At 40.7% G+C, this 22,022-nt stretch overlaps 1 protein-coding gene across 2 annotated transcripts in view; it reads left to right on the forward strand.

Moving 5' to 3' along the window:
• Window positions 1-102: 102 nt before the first annotated feature.
• Window positions 103-22,022, forward strand: part of RPRD1B (regulation of nuclear pre-mRNA domain containing 1B) — a 28,899-nt gene continuing 6,979 nt past the window's right edge. The window contains exons 1-6 of one of the 2 annotated variants that reach the window (XM_030008789.2): window positions 103-402; window positions 1,952-2,081; window positions 3,253-3,386; window positions 10,491-10,603; window positions 12,433-12,559; window positions 13,581-13,756. In XM_030008789.2, the coding sequence (XP_029864649.1) occupies window positions 252-402; window positions 1,952-2,081; window positions 3,253-3,386; window positions 10,491-10,603; window positions 12,433-12,559; window positions 13,581-13,756 (831 nt within the window). In that variant the 5' untranslated portion in view covers window positions 103-251. The remainder of the gene's footprint in view (window positions 403-1,951; window positions 2,082-3,252; window positions 3,387-10,490; window positions 10,604-12,432; window positions 12,560-13,580; window positions 13,757-22,022) is intronic. The other variant, XM_041122776.1, reaches the window with a different exon arrangement.

The following is a 22,022-nucleotide window of genomic DNA, read 5'->3' on the forward strand; positions in this document are numbered from 1 at the left end:
CTGCGGCGATGCTGCCGCGCATGCGCTGTACTTCCATCTCCCCCGCCCCGCCCGGCGTGCGCGGTCTGTGCCGGGCGTAGCGGTTCGCCGCGTCTCCCTCCGGCGATCCGTACGATGCTGCCCTTCGACCCGCCGAGGCGGGGTGAGAGGTCGGGCGGCCATCTTGTGGCGGCGGCGGCTTGTTGTCGGTGAGGCTGCGTCGCGCCCTCCCCCGCGGGCGGAGCAGGCCCGGCGCGGGCCGGCCCGCCGCCATGTCCTCCTTCTCGGAGTCGGCGCTGGAGAAGAAGCTGTCGGAGCTGAGCAACTCCCAGCAGAGCGTGCAGACGCTCTCGCTGTGGCTCATCCACCACCGCAAGCACGCAGGGCCCATCGTCTCCGTCTGGCACCGGGAGCTCCGCAAAGGTACGCGGGGCGCCCGGCGACGGGACGCGGGCCCGGCGGACTTTGCCCGTCGGCCGCCGCCTTCCCGCTCCCCGGGCTTCCGCCGCCGCCGCGGGTTCGGGCGGCATGCCGGCGGAACGCGGGGTCGCTGGCTCTGCCCGCCGCTCCGTCAGGGAGATGGTGTCGAGGGGCCGGTTCCTCCTCCTCACGGCGGTCGCGGGGCTCTTGGGGTCGGCAGGGCGAAAGGTTTGTGAGGCGGGCGTTCGGGGTCAGCGGGAGCCTGGCCGCCGTTCTCCCGCTGCCGTCGTTAGTTCTCGGGGGGAGAGGGTGGAAGTGCTGGCTGGAGCTGCGGGGCGTTAGCTGGGAGGGGGGGATGCTCTGCCGGGCCAGGCAGCTGGGTTGGAGAACAAAGACGTACTGAGCGTTTTCCCCCGGCTGTGAAGCGCGTTGGTGGCTGTTCAGCCCGTAGGTTTTGCTTTTACGTTTTACGGGTTTGGATTCATAGTACTTATCCGTCACAGAATTGTGCTAAGGGATTAGGAGATAAGCAAAGTAAAAGTGGTTGTACAGATCTGTAAAAAACGTTTGGTAGTATCATCCAGAAATATTTTGTGCCTTTTTTTTTTTTTTTCCTTGCAGATTAACTTAAGTTAACTTCTGGTAACTTCTCAAATTGCTTCATAATGAAGTCAGGGAGACTGCCAGTGTCAGTGTTGGTGCCCTGTCCCCACGGGCAGCTGTGAAACCAGCCAGTGTCACCTTTCTCATCCTGGGTAGCCAGCAGTGTTAGCCCCTTGGAGCAGATGGTGCTGATGAAGTCCTAGCTGGAGTATCTTTCATGTGATCGCTGGAGTTGCCATTTATAGTATATTAAGTATGAATTTTTGAAAGATCCGAATTTGGCCTGCTGTGGAAATAAGCGCTTTTGTTTTCTGCCTCGTGCGTGCGTATTTGCGGCCAGTGCAGTCTGGAGATCTGCATCTCCCACCGATTCTGGCCGCAGTAAAATAGAAAATGGTGGTGTCAAGATGGGAAAAGTTATGGTATACAGAAGAAATTTAATGTTGCTTTGGCACAGCATTGTCTGGAAAATATTTGAGTCTCCACAATAGCTTTCTCCTACAGTTTCATTCTGTTCTGAATTAAGTGGTTCTATACCAAGTTTTTTTCTTGAAGTTAATTAATGAAAAATAAGTCTATTGTTATATTAATTTGCTGGTAGGTTAGAAAAGCTCGTTTTAATCGTGCGTTTAAAGTTTATTTTTTATGCAGCTTTCTTGAGAAGTGAGGTGTCACTGTCCACAAAAAGTACTAAGCTCATGTTTGTCTCATAAATTAGTTAGGAAAAAAACCCAAGCAGAAGTAAGGAGATCTAGAACTACTTGACTTGAAGGCCTCTGATTTGCCTTGGTAACATGGAAATATTTTGAACTTTGCTTTTAGACTGAAAAGCTATAAGCAACTTTGAAAACCATGTTAATGATTCCAGGTGAACAAAGTGAGAAATAAACGCAAACTCTCTCTCTCTCTTTTTTTTCTTCCTTCTTTTTTTTTTTTCCCCCTTTCCCAGCAAAATCAAGTAGGAAACTTACTTTCCTATATTTAGCAAATGATGTCATCCAGAACAGTAAGAGGAAAGGTCCTGAATTTACTAGGGAGTTTGAATCTGTTCTGGTGGATGCTTTTTCTCATGTTGCCAGGTATGTTGCTGTATTACGTATTTTTTCAACTTTTCTCTCTACAGATTTGCATTCTTATTATACAAAGTTTAATTCAATTGGATTTTGTTGGTTTGTTGTGGGTTTGTTTTTTGGTTTTTTTTGTTTGTTGTTGTTTTGTGTTGTTGTGGGTTTTTTGGGTTGGTTTTTTTTTTAAGTCTCAGGGATGCTTGTACCATCTCTCTAGTAGAGATTGGATTCTGACTGCTTCGTGGCTAGGAACTGTTTAGTGTTAATATTTCCCTTTGGGCAAACTTCTTTGTATGTGAATCAGCCCCTCACAGCTTTACACATTTGTTCTCGGCATGCAACTTCTATGTACTTTATTTTAATTGTTACTGAAAGATCTTGCAGATCTGTTCGTGGGCAGTAAAACTGAATAGTTGCATGTGTTTATTAAAGCCACATAAAAAATGGCTCTTCCCCATTGTCCGAAGACTTTAAAAGAGCTGATATTTTGGGTCACTGGATTCTCATCAGTCTTCTGGTTTGAGCATGGTTTCTTCTTGTATTGCTTGTTTTAACGGTTATCTGATCATTAGTCTCCTTGCTAAAGGAAGGGAGAATTTTATACATAAAAGGGAAGGAGTGATGCAGCTACCATCCTATCAAAAATGGACTATCATTTAGTTAAGGTTTTCTCTAAATGGCGTAATAATTCCTATTATCTCAACTAAACTTCAGTGTTCTGTGTGTTTAGTGGTATGCTGTTCTGGATGGCTGTCTAACTTTCAATGCACTATATGAGTACATTTAAGTGCCTAATGATCCAAACAACCTGCTTTTTAATTGGGATGTTACTGACTGAAACAACTGTTCAAAGTTAACACTCTGAATTGTAAACATGTCAACTTGGGAGTATTTTATAACTCTTCTTGCAAATTCTGAATGATAGCAAGTTTCTTCCTTCAAAACTTTTCCTGCCCTTACAACATGGGAACATGGGGCACTTTGAGTCAATCTTTGGTTCCAGGAAAAGAGGAAAATTGGCCACAAATGTGTTTTGTACAGTTTGTCTCAGACAATATGAGAGAGACTCTCTCCAAACATGCAAACATTGCAATGGATGCAGCTGCTAGTTTGGAAGATGCTCTCTTAAAACATAAGGAATATTTTCCAGCCGAACTATAATTATTTTCTAATCTTTGAACAGAGAAGCAGATGAGGGCTGCAAAAAGCCCTTGGAACGATTGCTTAACATCTGGCAAGAAAGGAGTGTGTATGGCAGTGAGTTCATACAGCAACTGAAACTTTCTATGGAAGACTCCAATAGCCCCCAAACTAAAGGTAAATGCATATTGCTTTTGTTGTGTGCTGTATTTTGTTTTTTTTAAATTGGTACACGTTTCACTAAAAGTACTGTGAAGAATTGAGCTCTGGGCTCCTGTAGTTGAGTTGTTGCCAGAGCTGGTCATGGAGATTTTTCAGGATTGTCTTGAGAGAAGTCTGATTTTCGTTAAACCAGCAGTTCCAGTTTGCAAGTGTGTTGCCATGTGACTTGAGGCTGGCAGTAAGCTTAACTTAAGGTAATGTCTGCTTCTGCTCATGCAGACAGAATACTTCAGGGCTGCCTTTTGATGTGAATGCAAGTAAGTAGCGTGCAGGGAACTGTTGCGTCCACCTTGAGAGTTAAAATTGTCCCACTCTACATCTCTGAGAGTGGTCAGCTGGGTTGTTATAATGGTTTATTCAATATTGTTAGTGCTTTCATTCTCATATTAATTGTTTTCATTTTGTGTAGTTACTGTATTTTATTATGATTCAGCAAGGACTTCTTAATAATTGAAGCCTGGAATATATGCCCGGAAGCCTGTCTGTTTTCTTTTTTCTTACACTAGCTGATGTCATTTGGGGAAAACAATAACTTTGCATCATTTAACATCATTAGAACATCACAGTTATAACCTTATTACTCCATGAGACACAGATGTGAGAAACTAAGTATAAGCTTCTTGTGTTTACTGTGCTTTTATACCGCTTTGGCAGATATTGCCTCTTCTGTAGCATCTGAAAGTATTTAACTGGTAGTACTGTAATGAAAAGAGGGAAGCAGTAGGATGCCTAACCTATGGAAGGTGAGGGTCATTAAAAATCAACCAATTCTGGTCAAGGGAATATTTGTCCACTTCGCAGCTAAAGGAAGCGTCAGTGTTTTTCAAATCAGCTAAAATCACATTGCTGCTTTGACCAAATTTTGCTCTGTTCCCCACAGAGGTGCGGTGCTTTGTGAGAGAGTTGGCTTAGTCATTAGTAAAGTGCTTTTATACCATTCTTAGGTGGTGAAAACAAGCAAGATATGTCTACTGGAGTTGGTAGTTAATACAGAATTAATATGAAGACATGAGCATTAATATGAGACATGCATGTGAAGACATACGTCTATGGCTGTCTTCACATGCTTCTTCAGGCAAAACTACTGGGTGGGTGCTTTAGCAGTTTGCAACAGAGGCCTTCCAACTTAGTGTAATTTAAGTACGACATTCAGAAGGTATTGCTGTTTTTTCCCCGAATGCTGGGAGACCAACTGACCTGACCGAAGGGCTTGTCTCTTCCATATCAGGACAGAGGGAGTCTCTGCTCTGGGTGGTGGGAGAGGGGAAGGGTGGAAGGTGTACAGTCTCTACATGAAATAGCTCATGTTGGGGTTTTTCTGTTGTCTGGGTGCAATGCATGACACCTGTTTGTCATGAAAGGACGGAATTTACATGCCTGAATTCCTGCTGAACTGATGTGACTGAGGATTTGAAACTGTTCAAGGTACCTAGATAAGTGTTTCACAAGTGTTTAACTTTTAATCTAAACAAAACCATACTGTGTGTCCAAGAACCACAGCTGTGATTTCCTGGTGAATTGACATCCAGCTGTCACTCAGTGTCCCCCTTCCTTTGGCTGCTGGTATCAATCAGTCCTGCTACTGTTATCGTCTCAACTTAAAAATGCTTACACAAAATCAAACCCTTCCTAAGTGTAACAGACCTTTGTAGGAAACAGAATGAAAAAATACAAACATTTTAAGAACTGCTGTGTGCACATCTTCACTTGGCAAGAAACTGAATTTTCTTCTCGGTAATTGGAGATACTAATGTAGTATCTTTTATTTGAGAGAACAGTTTAGGCCTTTTCATGAGTGTGAGTATTGCTGCCTTCTTGTCAATTCATTGTAAAAAAGAAATTGAGATTTTTAAACCAAGAGAAAAATAAATTTGAAAAACTCTGTGGAGTTCTGAGGTTTTTCTCCTTGTTTTGACTGGCTTGTTTTCAAATTAGCTTCTTAATGGTAAGAGCTAGTTTCACATGGGATTTTTGTGATTTCTAAGGTAAATTGATGTTTGTCCAGTTTCTGGTGGGCAACTATGTTGCAGAAGGCTTTGTTGTAGTTATTCTAGTCTGTTTTCAAACAGGTGAACATAAGCAAGATGGACAACAATGTATCGTGTTTTACAGGTATAATGTTTATCATAAACATGGAAAACCATAGTACACCGCTCCTCCGGAACCATTCTGACTTCCTGGTTTTGTGTACACCCAAGGTAGACATAGCTGAGAAATAGGTAGTATTAGTATCTGTAGATTGGTGCAAGGCTGTGCCATTAAAACAAAATTTTGAAGCTCCTTAGGAGTATCTGGTGCTGTGATAATTGTGTGTGATAATGCTGTGGTAATTCTTTTCTTCATCCTAAGGTATGGCAACAAGTCTGTGCAGGTGGTTCTCTATGGCTTTTTCATATTGCAGTGTCTTAAATTCCTGGGCTGGTAGGTGCTGCTTTCTGAACAGGATGGCTCTGCTTGGGTTGCAGAGTACCACTTTCTTACACTTAGAATTATGAAACCTGCCAAAATAAAGCAGAGTCCTGTATCTGTGAGGAAAAACATCTTTAGAGCTTATCAGTGTGTGTTTCAATGGTGCAGCTTATTTCTTGTTTCATTAGTAGCAAGGCCTTGGGTAAACGTATAGCAATTCAGTTGGTGGCACATGCGAAGTTCCTGCCATGGAACAGAGTTGATTGCATAAATAATGAAGCTTTCCCTTCAGGGAGGCGGTGGGGAAAGAGTACTGGCCCTTTCTAAGCATTATGTTCCCTGGTTTTGACTTCCTCAGTGCTGCAGCATACTACTGTATTTTAGTCTTTCGGGTTCCTTAAGGAAATATGCATACACATAGAAATGAGCTTTTGAATATTGATTTTTTTTATTGTTTTACTGTAAACGTATTCATTAAGCTTGCATTTGCTTTCTCATTAATCTCATTTTTATTAGAATGTTTCTTTTTACAAGCAATAGGGAAGAGAACCACCCATTTATCTTAAAGCCTGGGAAAACCAGGTCTGTAGAGGTTTGATATAAAATTCTTTAGGTAGTATAACCTATATAGCTGACTTTTTTTTTTTCATTGTCTTTGTAATAAGCAGTTGAAGGAAGTCCTTGAATATGCTCTGATGTAGGAGTGTCACACTATAACACAGAACTGAACTGCTACCCATCTGCTCTGGTTGTGTTTATATTGCAAATGCTGGCACAAGAGGTCAGATCCATATTAAAATATGGAGAAAAACATCAGAGCACAGAGCAGGCAGGGATGCTTCCAAGAATAACTGAAATAAAGGCACCTGGGGACAGGACTAGGTATAATTTTGGAGCAGATCAACTCCAGTTACGCTTGACCTAGGAGAGGCTACCAACAAATGTATGTTGTAATGAGAACTTAAAACAATCGTGAGTAATCTACCCCCAAAGAAACAAATGGTTAGAACAGTTGGAGGGTACGCTGGACCATTAGGTTTCTCTTATTTTGTTTTTTCTGTGTCTTCTGGTGTTCTGTGATGGTCTTCTGTTTTAAGGAAAGCTGTCTATTTTTTGTTGTTGTGTTCAGTGTTTTGTCCTAAATCACGTTCCAAAAGTGTCTTTCGTATAAGTTTACTGGGATCTTGCACAACTTGCTAAATCCCTGCTGCTTAGAACCTAAAGCTTACAAAAGTTTGATTTTAGTTACAGTTTTGGGAGGCTTATTTTTTTGTTATGCTGATGGAGGATGATAGCCCATCAACACATAAAAAACCCCTTAAATTCAGCTGGTCTGCCTTTCAAGTAAACAGTTACCTATAGAACTTCAGAAGTAGAAACCCTTGTTTTACAGGTTTGCCTGTTATTCTAGAACTACAGTATCTGTTAACTGGCATTTCCTTGCATGTTTCCCTGTAGACAGAAGTTTCTGCTCATGCAACTTGTCATGTAACTGTATGCTTAACTGTCAGAAAAGGCTTATGATGTAGCTGTGCCGAGACTGATAAATCCTCATGTGAATTAAGGACTATTTGGTTTTTTTAAAAAAATCTGAGCCCTTTGCTTAGTTCTCTCCAGTGAAAGGCATTATCTATATGGGGAGTTCCCTACCATGTGGTGTGGCTGCTTCTTGAATGAGGAGATGAATGTAACCAAGTCCTCATGAGGGAAGATAATAATTTTATATTGCCTTGAGATTTAAAAAAACACCACATAAACCCACTGTTTTTAACAGAGCAAAGTTTTAAACTCTTCGTTATCCCTCTGAATGTATGTGTACAGATTCCACAGTTGGTTTCTCTTTGCTATGCATCTGAGCCTGGAGTCAAATTAAGGAAGCCTGTTTACCTCTAAAACCAGTCATCAAGAGATGAGAACAAAGAGGTGAACACCCTAGATGGGAAGATCTCCCTTGTTGCCAGCTTACAGGAAAAAACCATGCTTTGTCACTAAGGTCTTTGTAAGCTTCCTCAAGCCACTGGAGATGGTTTGAAGACTGAAAAATTGGTGGAGAAATACCTTTACACGTCTCTCTGGACACTGCAACAGCAGGATAACAACAACCTCGAATTTCACTGCAAAGCTGATACGACAGCAATTGTCTGTCATTCTGCAGAAACGAAGTGCTTTGCTCTTTGAAGGCTTTTAGGGAGTAGCTCAATTTCTGAGCTGTGAAGAAGACCCCAATGAAGCAGGAAAGCTGACTTCATCCCTCGTAGTGGCTTCTCTATCTTCTTTAGGTCTGTGTCAAGAATGGGCTCTTGGTTTTCCTGGAAGGAGCTGTCCATATTCTACAAGCATATCTTGATTGTTTCAGAAGATGCATGTTACATACCATTGCTGAGTTCTGATCACTTTTAGATGCTTTTAATGCTTGCTTTCCTCTTTTCTTGTTGGATTTGACAGGCTTTTTCAGAAGTGTAGGCTGCAATGGATAAATTACTTCTGGCTAGCAGGTTTTGAAGGCTACCTAGGCAGGGTGTGTTATAATTTATGCCTTAGTGCCTGTTCTCTTTCAGGGGTCCTTTTCCACCATATGCTCTTGAGTTTGAAAATAAGTGTGGGTTGTTTTTTTTTTTTTCCTATTTTGATGAAATGGAGATGGTGTTTCTAGGATTCTTCAATGAGGTCTTCTGCTGCCCCTGTTTACCAATGCCAAGCGAAAAAGTGCGGTGTCTGCATTTATGTCATGCTACTTCAAAGCTGACTGCTTTGTCCTCCTTTGCCTAGTGGTCACTTTGTCCCATCAGCTGCCATTCATACGCTCAGGGAGTGGCCTCTCTCCAGGTAGGCCAGCTAGCGACTGGTGTTTAGGACTGCAGATGTTCATGCACCTATCTTCTTCAGAGTGTTTCCAGTCAAGCTCACTTGGTCTTGTTCAGATGGAAAATTCAATGAGTTTTGAATCCTCTATGTTAGAGTAGTAAGTAAGCATAATACTGTGTCTTGTGGTAGACCAGTTAGCAACACAGCAGGAATAGCTCTTCAGCAATTTGAATCCCAATTCTCATTTTCATTTTTACTTGTGCGTGCACTGTGGTCATGCATTCTTCTATTGATTATCTTGCATTTATCCTTTGTTGGTTAATTACTTTGATAAATACACACCAGTGATAAATATTGATGGCACATTGTATTGGGCTATGTAACTTAAAATGCTCTCTTTGGCCTTTTTGTCATCTGCACATCTGTTCAACTCAGCTTGTGTCTTTTGCATACCTCAGTGGATAACAGCTGTTTTTCTTTTTGATCTGGTATCTTGCTTGTCAGTCCGATTATCAAGCACTCTTTTCTGTCAGTTGTATACATACAATACTTAGACTGTACCCTTTTCTAGCCTAGATAGCTTTGCTCTAGCATACTCAAAAAATTCATTCGGTTTAGGGTAACTATGTTTTCTGTGCTTCTTTGCCTTGCGTTGAGTAAATCTGTTCTCTTAACAGAGGTGTGTTTGTGTCTACCTCACAAAGGTCGTTCAGCTTTTTCCCCACACGAGCAGGATGTACAGCACCTCTGACTTTCCCTCCATTAAAAAGTTTTTTCAGACATATGTCCCACCTAACAAGGCAGGCAAAATTCTGCATTTAAGGACAGACCTTTGTTTGCTTCCTCATTAGAGTTGGGCAGGCTGATTTCATTTTAAATCAAGAGTGATCGTGGATTTTCCTGTGAATCAAACAATGTACAGACTCTTTCCCTTGAACTCCATGATTATCATGGCAAGAGTTGATTCCATTGAAGAGATGTTCTCAAGACTCTGTCCAAAGCTTGCTTACAAATTACCCTGGCTCTTATTAATTTTGGTGGCAAGTCTGAAGAATGATCTGTCTTCTTTCTTCAGAAGGTTCTTAATGCAGCCTTTGATCCAGTTACAGACTTCTGACTCATTAAGTAAACTGTCTGTTCCCTTTAAGCTAAGGTATGCTATGCTAAGGTTCATTTAACCAACACTGCCTTGCTTTATGAAATCCTTATTTCTGAATATTACAGGTTACCTGCTTGGAGATTGGTTCAGGCACTGCCCATGGCTGTTGTTGCTGTCACATCTTAGGGTTTCAGTTTCACAGAGCTGTCCTGAAGTCTTTATTTTGATGGAAAAGTGGAAGGTTGAATAACGAGCAGTTATTTAGTTGATGGTGGGACCACAGTGAGCATATACTTGGTGCAAAAAGATAACTTGAAATTCTTCTGTCCATATGTATCTTTGTATCAGTGCTTCATTTCTACTGGTAGAAATCCTGCATGCATGGTATTAACCAGAGAATGTGAGCAGGGTTGAAGACCTGCCATTTATTGACAAATAGGATGTTTACTTTCCTTTCCTGCTTTCAGTGCAGGAGGCACAAATATGTATACAGTGCACACTGCTGATGTGAAGACTGTACCCTTGTACTCGGATGTACAGAGATACATGTGGGGGCAAAATCAGCCTTTTATTGCTGTTTTGCATTTGAGTGTTTGGAATATGATGCCAACGTTACTGTCCAATTGTGGTCATCCTTCTCTTTAGAGAGCCTCATCATCAGAGCATCTGGTACAATTTTTTTGAAGTAGAGATAGTTAAAGTGGGCAGATCTGGCGTTCAAATGAGTTGCTTATATGTGTCTTTAGTTGCAGAGGAGAAGAAGTCTTTAAAGCGGACATTTCAGCAAATACAAGAGGAGGAAGATGATGATTACCCTGGGAGCTACTCACCCCAAGACCCTAGTGCTGGGCCACTGCTGGTATGTGGGACGGGTTGAGAGTGGGAGTTCTGAAAGCCACCTCCCGTGTGGTACAGCCACAAGGTGGAGCTGCCAACAAGTAAAATGCTTTTTTAATGGAGAAATTCAGTTGGGGGTTGAGAAGTCCATGGAAGAAGAAATGGAACAGATTCTTTTTTTCGTATTGAAATAGTGTACCACTTCTGAGTGATTTCAGGTAGTCTAAACCAAGGTCTGAGTAGTACTACCACTAAAGAATCTCAAAGGACTGCTAGAGGAACAGACCATATTTTAAGTTCTTTCTAAGGTCAGTGTGTAATCTCTCAAACCCAAAATTGTAACACACTTAAAACTTAATTATTTTTTTTTGTAGGACATCTCTTTCCATGAGCTATTAAAAAGTTCAACCTTTGATAGATTTGTGTGGAGTTGGTTAGGAAAGCAATTCTGAAGACTTTATTTTGACGCTGACACGTTAGTGGTGTGGAAATAGTAGGAATGAAATAGAGGATCATTCTGACCATCTGAAGCTACAAAATGAACATGTGTTAAACCATTGTCTATCTGAAAAGGATAAAAAAATACACCATCCATCTGGTAGACTAAACATTGAAGAAAAGAAATAACAGTTGTCAAGGAAATAAGTGAGATTTTTTTGTTGTTTTTACCTCCAGATGCCTTGCAGCTTATGGTTTGTCTTGATGATAAGCATTATCTTTGTTACTGTTGGAAATCATTAGCAGTTTGCAAAGAAGTAGTAAATATTAGGTAATGGACTTCTTTATTTTTCAGATAAAAAAATTGTATTTAAATTTTTTCAGTGTTTTTATTAGTTTTCAAACTATTGAAATGTAGTTTAAACATCAGTGGTGGTGTTTACAGGGCTAGTGTTCCAGTTTCAAAAACCTCCTGTTAAAACTTCAGTATTTTTAAAATAAAGGAACAACACTTTTTTCTTCCTGTTCAGGGAGTCTGTCTGTCTCCTTTATTTTTTTGAGTAGGGAAGAAATATGGTGTGTCAAGGAGAGGTCCTCTTAAGGTTGTCCTCATCCACATTCTTTTTAAGCTAGGATACCTTTTGAGTGTATTCATTTAAACTGACACGTTTCCTCAGTGCACTAGAACCAGCTGAGAGACAAAGTTGAGGGGATACAGTGGAGTCCAGTTTAACTGTAGATTGCAGAGTTCTTCCAAAGAGCCAGCTGAGCTAAGTGAGGATAGCAATGGCTTTGCAAAATCAGGACAATATAAAATTTGCTTTAACAGGGATACCTTTCATTGTCATCAAAGTTTATGGTAGGTAACCAGTTACAAAATTCTAAATCTTACAATAGTGGAAAGGTGACAGAGTTTTGTTTGGACTGATACAAGTTTGGTTTAGGTTTTGGGCTTTTTTTGGCATGTCAGAATGCGCCTTTGGAATAGAACAAAAAGGTGCATGTACCCTCCTGCTAGTCTAAGAGAAAGTGTCAGGGATGCTCAGCTAAAAGATACAGTCCCAACTTGGTGCAACATAAAGGGCCAATGGCTGTTTCTCAAACTGGTGTGGTCAAGTACTTTTCAGCTTTGTCTTAAATGATCACTTCTCATAATTGGAATGAGAAGTTTTCCACTGCAGAGTCTTGAAAAAGGTGATCCTACTGTAATTATGCATAAGTTCCTAAACACTGGGATATTGTAACCTTAGTGAATACTCCCTGTGTTAGGAAGCAACAGTTTAAAAACTACTTGAAGAAAATATTCAAAAAATGGTTGCTTTCAAAGGTAGGTGACCTCAGATGCAGGGGCCACATCCACAGGAAATGGCATAGAAATTACCTGGTTTTAATGTTGGCTAACTTGTCTTGTAGACTGAGGATTTGATCAAAGCCCTACAAGACCTGGAAAATGCAGCATCAGGAGATGCAACAGTGCGGCAAAAAATTGCCTCCCTGCCTCAGGAAGTTCAAGATGTTTCATTACTGGAGAAAATTACAGGTATGAAACTGGAAGATGAATGAACATGGGTCCAAAGAATAACTTAGAAATCAAAGTGTGTTTTTCTTTAAATCATAATGTATGGTGGAGTGAATTCCTGCTTTGGTGTCCTTATTTTGTAGCTCTTGAGTAATTAATAAATAGCAATCCTATGAAGTAGAATTGAAGGTGAAACTTGCATAGCTTCTTCCATGGTTTTTTTTGGCTTGGACCAAGGCTTTTTTACTTGGAGAGCATCAACAGCATTTTGCGAGAATGTAAAGGAAACACGGCCAGAGTTCTCAAATGGTTGTGTTTGATTTTGAACACTTTATTAGACAGAGTTTTATCAGACTGTGCTCAGTACACGCATACTCCTTGATTGCTAGGAAAAAGTAAACTCACTACCCCCATTTGTCTGTCGGTCCTTGTTTAAATGCACTTTTGCAATTGTATATGAAAAGTAATCTTAATAGAAACATTTAAAGGTTGAACTGATTTGACTCTTGTTCCTGGAAGTGGTTTTCATTTAGAACTCATTATGAACTGGCACTTATTCAGTCCTTTATCATGTGTTCTTACAGGGTTCCAACTGTGAAGACTAGTGTGCAATTGATATGTTTGCTTGTATTGATACATTAAGAGTTATTCAGAGAAAAGAGGAATTAAAAAGTGCATACCATGTTTAAATGTGAAAACCACCTGATTTGTTTAACTGAAAGTACAGCCTAATGTTTTAGTTTAATTAACCTGTTCATGGAGGCTGATATCATAGATTTATATCCCCCCCATCATTGAGATCTCTGCAAGGATAAAATGCAGCCGATCATGTCTGTGTCTAAAACGTACTATTCTTGGGTTGTTAGTCCTGCCTATTTCCTTTATATCCCCTGTGATAAGAACTCTTATTTTCCTGTCAAGCCAGAAGTGTATTTATGAATGAGATGTTATTGTGGGTGTGGCTGGTAAATTGTAGCCCTTCTGTCAAAGATATAAAGTTTTAAACTTTGTCCTCTAAATTACCCAACGCTTTTGCATGTAGACAAAGAGGCAGCCGAACGTCTTTCGAAGACCGTGGACGAAGCATGCCTGTTACTAGCAGAGTACAATGGCCGGCTGGCAGCAGAGCTGGAGGACCGGCGCCAGCTGGCACGCATGCTGATCGAGTACACCCAGAATCAGAAGGATGTATTAACAGAGAAGGAGAAGAAGCTAGAAGTGAGTACTGATTACACTGGTGCCGGCAAGCCGATTGTCTCACCAAATGCTGCCACTTGACTCCTAATCTATGTGTTTCTCTCAAGGGAGATGATTCTAGGTGTTATCTTTACATTTGGAGTAAAACAGGGATAAGCAAGCAGTGTAAAAAGTCTGGAGAAGGCAGATCTGTTCTGATGTTGAGTCTAGTATGTTTTAATACACATGGACATGAAAGGCCCAGAACTCCATACTTCTTAAAAATAGGCTCACCTATCAAAGTTTCTTCAGACTTACACTATTTTTTTATGAAATCCTCATTTCCAAAAAATCAACCTCCCTTTGCCATAGTTAGCTGGGCTTTTTTTATTAGTTGGTTTTTTTATTATTCTTTTCCTTATGCTTGGGTGCCCCTCATCTGCCTTCCCAGCCCCTACTTGATAAGGGGATGCAGTTTAAATAAGATCTTCTGGTATCCATCCTTTAATGGCTACTCTTACCTACAGCTTCTGTGATGGGGTGTAAATTGGGCTGATACGGAAAGATGATGACTCGTGTTTCCTGACATAGCTCCCTTGAACAAGGAGGGTAGGACACTGTAAAATGAGACTATGCTGACTGGACCTGAGCACCAGCTGCACGTCCTAGAGCGAGTGCAGAGGCTGCAGCAGCCAGCCATTTATCTGAAAATGTTCTTTCTCCGTGGAAGTTCTTTCAGCACCGCATCTTGGGACTAGTGTGGAAGTTTAATTAATGATTGTGGTTGTATGTCACTCTGCCATCTGTTAAACTGCCCCTTGGCGGCACATTAAGGGCTTCCTCTACACTGTCGGCTGCTGGTTATTATGAACAGCTGTTGCTGGGTGGGACATGAGCTGCTGTAGAGGACAAAATCTTCTGGAAGGAGACTGTGCTGTAGCAATTTCAGGCTCTGTTTACTATCATGACAAACCTAATCCTCTGACAGCTAGGCAACACTGTTCTGAGGTAAATTTCATTTTGAGTGTTTTCTTTGTAATGTGTGTTTATATTAGAGTTTCACAATGTCTTGTGACTGTGAACATGTTGCTTTTCAAAGGCAACATTTTTTCCAAATCAGCCAAACAAGTGCTGATTCTGAGTTCAGAATTAGAGTGGATAGTTAATAATTCTCTTAGCTTGAATTTCTTCAAGCATAGCGTCTGTCTTATGACTGCGTCATTAAAAGGCACTTTCAGACAGGGATATGAAAGATGCCATAAAACTAAATTCTGTTTGGCACCTGATTTATTTGCTGAATACTAGTGGAAGTCTTGGGTCAGGTTTTTTTTCCTTGCTGAAAGGACACCTGTCTAGTGGAAACACACATACATATATATATATGTGTGTGTGTATATAAGAATATTGCTGTTTACTTTTTTAAAAAAGGCAAGAAATAGGCAGCAAAATGCTGCACAGCAATTTTTTAAAAAGCCCAGAACAATCCATAAATTTAAGTCAGTTTGAGACTCTGAAATTAAGAAATTCATAATGACAGCATTAAATTAAAATTTCTAATGCACTAGCTGAAATATTGTGACAATTGTGTTGGTTTTTGTTTTGGAAAATATAATAGAATCATAGAATGGTTTGGGTTGGAAGGGACCTTAAAGACCACCTAGGTACAAGCCCCCTGCCGTGGGCAGGGACACCTTCCACTAGACCAGGTTGCTCAAAGCCCCATCCAACCTAGCCTTGAACACTTCCAGGGATGGAGCATCCACAACCTCTCTGTTCAGCCTGTTCCAGTGTCTCACCACCCTCACAGTGAGGAACTTCTTCCTAATATCTAATCTAAATCTACCCACTTCCAGTTTAAAGCCATTACCCCTTGTTCTATCACTACATACCCTTGTAAAAAGTCCTTTCCAGCTTTCTTGTAGGCCCCCTTTAGGTACTGGAAGGTTGCTATAAGGTCTGCCTGGAGCCTTCTCTTCTCCAGGCTGAACAACCCCAACTCTCTCAGCCTGTCTTCATGGGAGAGGTGCTCCAGCCCTCTGATCATCTTTGGCCCTCCTCCGGACCTGCTCCAACAGGTCGAATATCCTTTTGGTAAAGAAAGTTACTTGGAAATTGTAACTCTGGCAGAGGCAGAAATGTAATCCTGAAAATTAAGTGGTTCACTGGCTGAGCTACTCTGTTAATAGAAATAATCTTGCTGATGGCAACAGGACAGGTTGCTTGCCCACTCTTAAGTGTAAACGCATTCTTTAATACGTTGGAAACTAAAGAATGATCTTATTTAATATCTGTTTAGGTTAGCGTCTTTGTCATTCTGCCAAAACAAGGTGGCCTTAGTACTGTAGAAGTCTAAAATGAGTTGCAGGAAGCGTCACTCTTTAATACTTACTTAACATGAAGACACAATTCATACTCATGTCAAATCTCAAATCTTAGTTGAGGGATATTGCCTGATTAAAGCATTCCATTGTTCTTGAGTTGTAGAGGGTTAATAAATAGTGGAAGATGTTGGTTACAGATATGGCAGGCCGTATCTGCTCATCAGTTTCGTTTGAGTCTTTGATGTTCTTGCAGTAATGTTATTGATAAGCCTGGATTTTTCTTTGTAGTGCTAATAAGCATTTTAATAGAAGGATCTGAAATTCTTGTAGCAATTAAGAATGTATTAAAAACCAAAACATTTTCTCAAGCAAAGACTGAAATAAGAAAATAACTTAAAACAGTCTAATTTTACGTATCTTCTTATTGTATGCTTTGCTCTCTCAAGGTATCTTTTCCGGAATCTTTGGTACTATTGACTAAGTTTTTTCTCTTGTGAAGTAAGTTTCCTGACTCTCAGATGAGATGGCATTTTTAGATAGAAGATGGATTATTTACTTTGCTACCCTAATCTAGCCAAGGCTGCTAGTTGGGGAAAGGAGTTTCTGATAGTAATATGACTCAGGGCTTTATTTTAAGATACGGAAATGTCTAATTCGGGAATCACTGTGGATTTTTTTTTTATTTTATTTACTTACAAAGCAAAGTCTTTCACTATGATGGCAATGAAAGTAGCTAATCTACATCTTTTGAAAAGCAGCTTTTGTAGTCTAAAGAGCTGCAGTTGTTTACTAATCCTATTAATACTATCCCTCGTGAAACAGCAAATTCTCAAAACATACATAAACTCAGTGTATTTATGTCTAGTGGGCTAATGCTCAAAATACTTTGCGATGTCAAAACCCTGCAACACAGAGCTTTGTCATCAGTTGCAGAAAAGTTGTTTGTTTAAGGGACAATATGCTGAGAAAGGTGGCTTTGGACAATGAATTACACTTCAGCATTGATACAGACTGGCGTGAGTAACGATTGAAACAACATAGTGCTAAGAAGCACTGGTAATTTGAAGGGAGAAAGCTGGCACAGAGACTGAAGATCATAACATATGGACAAACTCTGCTTTTAGGGTAGCGACTGAAAAAATTGAAAGTGTAATAATTAGGATTACTTTATCTGGGGCTGGAGGGGGGGAGATTGTGGTAATATGACTGTAGTCTAAAAGTGCTTAGAAGGAGAAGGTAGAATTCCTTTAATTCTGGCTATCAGCTGCAGAACAAAATCAGCTGGACCAAAGCTGATGCTGAACAGCCTATAACAAGGCATATATTTTTAAGGGTAAGTATTCCTTAGGTTAACTTAGTGAAAGGTGCGGTGGATTCTGTCGTTCAACATCTGAACACTGAATTTCTTTTTAAACGGTGCTTCATCTCAGTCAGAAGTTGTGGGCTTGTACTACAGCTGCTGTATGATCTTCCATGGCCTGGGCTGGATCAGAGGTTGGCCTAGACTTCCATATAACAGGTGTCAGGAAATAAAATCTATTTTCAGACTGGCATAGAAACAAGAACTGCTTTTCTATAAGAATGAGATAAGGTGTCTTCATATCTCACATGAGTACTTCCATTTAAAGTTCTTGTGTTATTTTTGGCTATTGCTGCCCCTGTTACAATTACTGAGTACAATCAGCTGGGGAGGGTTTTTGTCCTTCAGCACCTGTGTCTGCAGAACTTCAAGGGGAAGGATTGTCTTTTGAAGTCAGTGTACTCTTCCTGAATGCATGGCAGACAAGTAGAAAAAAATCCAGGGAATCAGTTTGTATAAAACTGAAATGTAAGGGGGAGGTACCCAGGAGAACATTTCCATGTTGGTGTACCAGGTGACTCAAGTGAAGTCAACTAAATAGGCAGGACTAGAAGAATCAAGTGAAAGTAGTGCTAGAAAATGGCAACTTGTGTGGAAGCTTTATGGGTATCGAAAGTAACTACTGACAATAGAAAATTCGGAGTAAGTGGAGGGGGGGGGTATTTTAATCTAATGGGGAGGAGGGGGGGGAAATATAGAGGAGAATGTGCATTCAGAGTTTTTGCTTTGGTTTGCAGTCAGTGATGCTGAGTTCTTCCCCATGCCCTCCAAATATCTCTGTACCTGCATTTGTAAAAGGTGACATGAGGAACATGCTGTACTATATATATATATACTGTATATACTATAGTGTGTATGTGGGGGTATGTGTGTATACATATGAATATATCTGTGTGTTTGTATGTGTGCATATATGTATCTATAAATATAAAGAACATATACTGTACTTAAGATCTGGTTTAGGGGAATTTTTCTGATTGTTGACTACACCTGAAAAATTGTGACTTAGAATCCTGCTGAGAGCTGTGAGAGCTTTCAGATGTTGGTGGGTTTTAATATTTGTGGCTTCAAGGCACCTTTAATAAGGTGTTAAAGCTGTGCCCATATGAATTTGCAAACTCTCTTTGATAATGCATCTCTGAAGGATGAAGTACAACCTCACTTGAGGTTGTCTGGACTGCCTGGCACTACACATTTTCTTGAAATAAGATTTAGTTCAGCGGGTTAATATGCAATTTATTGCTGTGTTGCTTCCACTGCTTAGGTTTTTGTTGCATGTCACTGTTGGCATGCCTTTGTGGCTGCTGCTTTCCTGTCAGACAAGAAGTCTTGGGTTGTGGTATATCCATTTCAGTGGTTTAGCCAGGGAACAAGAGATGAAGATTTAGTTTTTCTGTCAGGAAACAACAATGTCGGTGTTTTACATGCATGCAAGTAGTGGAAGATAGCTGGGGGAACTAGGCAGCGGAGGGAGGTCTCCTGCTCTACACCCTGGGCAGGGCAAGAAGATCCTGAACAGGAGCACCCAAGCACAGAGTGTCATGCTCAGGTCTATAAAACTGAACTGCTAATTAACATGGCAAAAAGTGACTAACTGTACATCAGTATTTCCAGCTGTGAGCCAGTCGTGCCTTTGGGTGTGGGACGAGAATGAAGGGTGTTCCGTAGTGATACAATAAACTAACATTGTGGTGAACCTGGTTCTGTTGGGTGGTGTATGGCTCGAGGCAACAGCTGTGTTTCTTTGCACAATGCAAAGGTATAATTTCTTCACTTTGTAGGTACTTGCAGACATTCATAATTATAGTAGTACTGCAAATGAAATAACGCTAAAAAAATAAAAGCAAATAAACCCCATCCAATATTAATATATAATGTTTTATGCATTTTACTGAAGTGAACCAGTATACGACTATTCTTTTGCTTAGCAATCAAAAGGATTAAGGTGCTTGGAGAGGTGAATATGTAGCTGTTTGCTTGTGCCCTAAATGTTGATTTTTGCTGTGAACATAATTTGTGCCCCCCCCCGCCCCGTGTTTATCGTGGGAAGGATATGTTGCAAATGAAGCCAGGTTTTGTTGCCATTGTACAGTGGCAGCCTGGGCCAATTCTGAGAGCTTTTAAATGTTGCAAGGGCCAGTAGATGAGGAGAAGGCATCTGCAGCAGCTGGAGGAATGCTCTGCAGAGGCCTCTGCTGACTATTCCATTGGACAACCTGAAGTTGTCCTAAGCAAAGAGGAGAGCAAGGAGACAAGTTATGGTTTCAGAGCATGTAATTGTGCCAAGAGCAGAAATACCATTTCTGGTGTGATGAATGGTGCTGCAAAAGAAAGAAGCCTTGTCAAATTTAAGAGTAAGACTGTGAACAAATTTAAGGCATGAAAATGAAGTGTAGCTCTGTAAGGAAACACATCATTCAAGCTCTGATTCCTGGACTGCATCTTTCAGATGTGTTGTATAAAAACCTCAGGTTGGTTGTTTAGTGCTTCTGCAAAATAAGGAAAACTGGCTTTACCACTAGCATTTGTTTTCGCTTTGCTTTTGAGGTGGGTTCTGCTGCGCTGAACTTATGAAATGGAAGATGTTTCCTTCTCCATTATCCGACTTCTTGCAGGGGCAAATTGACTGTGTGGCTGTTAAGAACCCCTCAAGGCATTTGCCATGCTGACTACAGTGCTGCTTTTGAGTTCTGCCAGGTACTGGAGAATGTTCTGTCCCCTTGGCCCTAAAACACACACTCCTGGAGTCAGGAGGTCAGGACACAGACAATGCGCTGTGCAGCTGTAGGTACTTCTACACTCTTCTCTGCAGGTTTGTGGCTGCTTTGCCAAGAGGCTGTTTCAATGCAGCGCTGGGCTTGCGCTGGTTAGCCCTGCAAAGGAGGAGAGGCAGGGCAGCCTTGCTGCCAGGCTTGTGCAGCTGCCCGACTGCACCAGAGCAGGTACAGGTCATTTTCAAAGTGGCATGGGTGTTCTAGTCCAGCAAGTGTCCAGCCAAACTATTTCAGAGGACTTTGGGTTCTGGATCAGACCTTAAATGTGTCTGATCTCTCACTTGTGTTCAGTTGAATTTGCATGAAAATAAGCAAGTTTATGGATAATTCATGTTTTGTTTCTGGCTCTTTTCTCTCTTGATTTTTGTGTGAATGTTTGTGAGCTGCCTTCTTTTGACCAAGACTACTTTTATTTCTAGAACTGTAGAGTTTCTTTACAAGGCAAATTCATGTCTGTTTTGCAGACAGACTCTTTCAAATTTGCTTTCTGTGAGGTTTGGGTGGTTATAACTGATGTGGAGAAAGCAGTTCGCCCCCCCCCCACCAATTAGTAATTCCGCTTGGCACACTGACCAATGCATTCCATCGTCATGTGGAGAAGATTGATTTATGCTTATACAGTATAAAATACAGGATAGAATACAGTTTTAAAACTGGGTTTATTCAAACGGGACACTTGAGAGAATGTGGAAGGAGGTGGGTTTGAAGGCAGGAGAAAAGTGCTGATACACTTGGTACACTTTACATTGGAGAAGGGGAATTTTGAACTGCTTTTGAAAAGGCCAGGAGGAATAGCCTGGCAGGAGGTGGAATGAACATATATGTAGCATGCAAACTGGGCATCTTCTGCACAGAGTTGTTCTTGAGCATGAAACTGAAATCAAACGGTAGGCTTTTTTAAAAGTTATCTAACAAATTATCCATGCTAAAAAAACCCCAAAATGTTGGGTTGTCCTCTAGGTGTATATATACTGGAAATACTGATTAGTAATAATCCATGCTTTCTTAGATAATAAAGAACAACCTTGGGGGATGATCCAAAAACCAACAAACAAAAAAAACCCCTTACTGTTCTAATTTTGATGTGCTGTGTTTAAATGTTCTGTCAGGATGTAAGACGAAGGCTGTTCACATACTCACCAAGCAGGAACTTGACTCTCCTTGCTTTAGAAAGCTTTTAATTTTTGCTCATTTTCTCCCAACACACTTCAGATTGGTCATTTCTTATAAATACATGGTCATTGTGACATTCTAATATGTTTTAATGAGTATGTTTTAAAAGTACTTTACATAGGTTCTGGCAAGTGGCAAAAGCTAAGGAATACCTAATCAACCTGCTATGTTAGTGTTGTATATTTAATGTTTTTAAATAGAAGTTTTACACGACCATATAAATGTATTACTGTCAAACACCTTACTTCACTACATACTCTTTTCAAATTTCTGTTGAGTCTCTGGTGCATTTTTTTCCCTGACTTCTGTGGTCTTTTGCTTTCATACATCTGGCTCAAGCTACGGCATATCAAAACTGAGACTGACTGGCTGCTCTTCCTATTTGCTTTCTAAATTCTCATTAAGGATTAACTAGATGTTTTTCAGTAGATGAAATTGCTGTGATGACTTAACAGCATGTTACTGCTTGACCCAGCACAGGAAAGGAAGTGTCCAGTGCAAATTCTAAGCTAAAATAAAATTAAGTCCGTGCTGGGTAACTCGACAAGGTGAGCCAAGCCATGCAGCAGTCCTCAGAATTGTTTTCCCGTCATGTCAATTACAGTCAGTTTTATAATGTTCAAGCAAAGCTTCTTTTGAATGAAACACTTCCATCAGATTCGTTCAGTGGTCTTTAATTC

Source organism: Aquila chrysaetos, chromosome 3 (genome assembly GCF_900496995.4).
Source record: "Aquila chrysaetos chrysaetos chromosome 3, bAquChr1.4, whole genome shotgun sequence".
NCBI classification, from domain to species: Eukaryota; Metazoa; Chordata; class Aves; order Accipitriformes; family Accipitridae; genus Aquila; species Aquila chrysaetos.